This window comes from Lactuca saligna, chromosome 4, assembly GCF_052625555.1.
Source record: "Lactuca saligna cultivar CGN05327 chromosome 4, ASM5262555v1, whole genome shotgun sequence".
NCBI classification, from domain to species: domain Eukaryota; kingdom Viridiplantae; phylum Streptophyta; class Magnoliopsida; order Asterales; family Asteraceae; genus Lactuca; species Lactuca saligna.
This window is the reverse complement of record NC_136420.1, coordinates 326,204,049-326,206,291: the sequence shown is the minus strand read 5'-3', so window position 1 is coordinate 326,206,291 and position 2,243 is coordinate 326,204,049. Positions and strand designations below refer to the sequence as shown.

At 39.3% G+C, this 2,243-nt stretch overlaps 1 protein-coding gene across 1 annotated transcript; it reads left to right on the top strand.

The window, feature by feature from the left end:
- The first annotated feature begins 683 nt into the window (after window positions 1-683).
- On the top strand, window positions 684-1,990 carry LOC145044072 (oxygen-evolving enhancer protein 1, chloroplastic-like). Its single transcript, XM_078992879.1, has 2 exons — window positions 684-994; window positions 1,093-1,990. Exons 1-2 carry the CDS (start codon window positions 761-763, stop codon window positions 1,846-1,848), a joined length of 990 nt encoding a protein of 329 aa, XP_078849005.1. The 5' UTR covers window positions 684-760; the 3' UTR covers window positions 1,849-1,990.
- Window positions 1,991-2,243: the final 253 nt, after the last annotated feature.

Below are 2,243 nucleotides of genomic sequence, written 5' to 3'. Positions count from 1 at the left end.
TTTTAGGTCTGCAATCTTAAAAAAAAACAAATAATTTGCGAAGATTAATATCTGCACGTGGTGTGCACCGCGCAGACAAAAGATGTCAGAAAGATCTGCGGATAAAAAACAAATACCATCTTATACATAAATACTTTTATAACTTTACTTTTACATATTTTATAAATAACGTGTTTGATTTATTTTCTATCTTTCATAAAAGAAATATTTTACAACTTCTTTAACATTTGAATCCTTTTTTACATATTTTTTTTAGAAAAATATTCTCTTACAAAGACTTTTATGTATTCATTTTATCCATGTATCCTACGAATTTTTTTTTTTTTTTTTTTTTTTTTTTTTTTTTTTTACAGATTGATTTTTTAACAAGTTAATCACTACTTATTGATTCTATTTTATAATTTCCTCTATGTTAGGTTTAAAATATATATTAAGAATCTCATGTTAATAACAAAAATCTTATTATTGTAATGGAGAGAATGTGATTGGATAACACCAATGCTGTGATGACTTGTCACCGATGGTCCACGTGGAAATAGAGTGTGAAAGTTTTTTGATCCTAAAACTCAATTCGCCACTTGTCAACACATCAACACCACACAACCTTTAGATCAGCCAATCAAGTAACACCTTATCCTATCAGCTTATCTCGTCACTCCAAGAAAATCTCCATCAAACCCCTCCACCATACAAATCTGTTTCCTACTTCAATCCCACTTTCTGCAACTAATCACGACGATTCGGTTTGGAAGAAGCAGCAATGGCAGCTTCACTGCAAGCAGCGGCAACTTTCATGCAACCAACAAAGGTGGGTGTCTCCGGCCGTCTGCAGCTAAAGTCTTCTCCGAGCATCTGCAAGGCCTTCGGTGTCGAGTCCTCCGGAGCCAGGGTGTCTTGCTCACTTCAGACTGATCTCAAGGACTTCGCTCAGAAATGCACCGATGCCGCCAAGATCGCCGGCTTCGCTCTTGCCACTTCTGCCCTTGTTGTTTCGGTATGTCTCCTCCGTTTCTTTGACTGTTAGTGACATAGTATTGTAATTGTTTGTTTATTTGCGTACGTTTCTATACATGTATATTGATATTGTATCAGGGAGCAAGTGCTGAAGGAAGTCCAAAAAGGTTAACTTTCGATGAGATCCAAAGCAAGACATACATGGAAGTAAAAGGAACCGGAACAGCTAACCAATGCCCAACCATCGACGGCGGAGTTACCGGGTTCGCTTTCAAGTCCGGCAAATACAACGCCAAGAAATTCTGTCTTGAACCCACATCATTCACAGTCAAAGCCGAAGGCGTAAGCAAGAACTCTACACCCGAGTTCCAAAAAACCAAACTCATGACCCGTTTGACCTACACCCTCGACGAGATCGAGGGTCCCCTCGAAGTGTCTCCTGATGGATCCATTAAGTTCGAGGAGAAAGACGGAATCGATTACGCTGCTGTGACTGTTCAGCTTCCCGGAGGTGAACGTGTGCCATTTCTATTCACAATCAAACAGCTCGTAGCATCGGGGAAACCAGAGAGCTTTAGTGGAGAATTTCTAGTGCCATCTTACAGAGGATCGTCGTTTCTTGACCCAAAGGGTAGAGGTGGTTCCACCGGGTATGATAATGCGGTTGCTTTGCCGGCGGGAGGGAGGGGAGATGAAGAGGAGCTTTCTAAAGAGAACGTAAAGAATGTTGCAGCATCAACGGGAAAGATTACTTTGAGTGTCACCTCAAGCAAGCCGGATACTGGAGAGGTGATCGGAGTGTTTGAGAGTATTCAGCCTTCGGATACTGATCTTGGGGCTAAGGTTCCTAAGGATGTGAAAATTCAGGGTGTTTGGTATGCTCAGTTGGAGTGATAGATGTTTGGTTTTTAGCGTATCAATGTATTTGTGTTTCTTGCTCCTGACAACCACGAGGTATCGAGACATTTTCTTGCTTGTATATTATCAAGATTCAAGAATACTTATAATGAATGTTATCATCTTTTTTTGTGTGATCCTTTTTCATGCTTAACTGGCCCAAGGATGTGTCTTGACCTCTAATAAGTTCTGATTTAGGGATAATCTTGTTTCCAACGACTAGAATGTGATCGGGTTAAATCCAATCGGATCAGATAAATTGAACCAGTTTCTTAAAAACTCGATATTTAACCAAACTTGTTCGTGATTGGATTGTGCATTTGGACTAGGCTTAGTGTCCATTTCTATAGTTATAATATCTTATATTATATACTTTTTGGAAGAATTAAAAC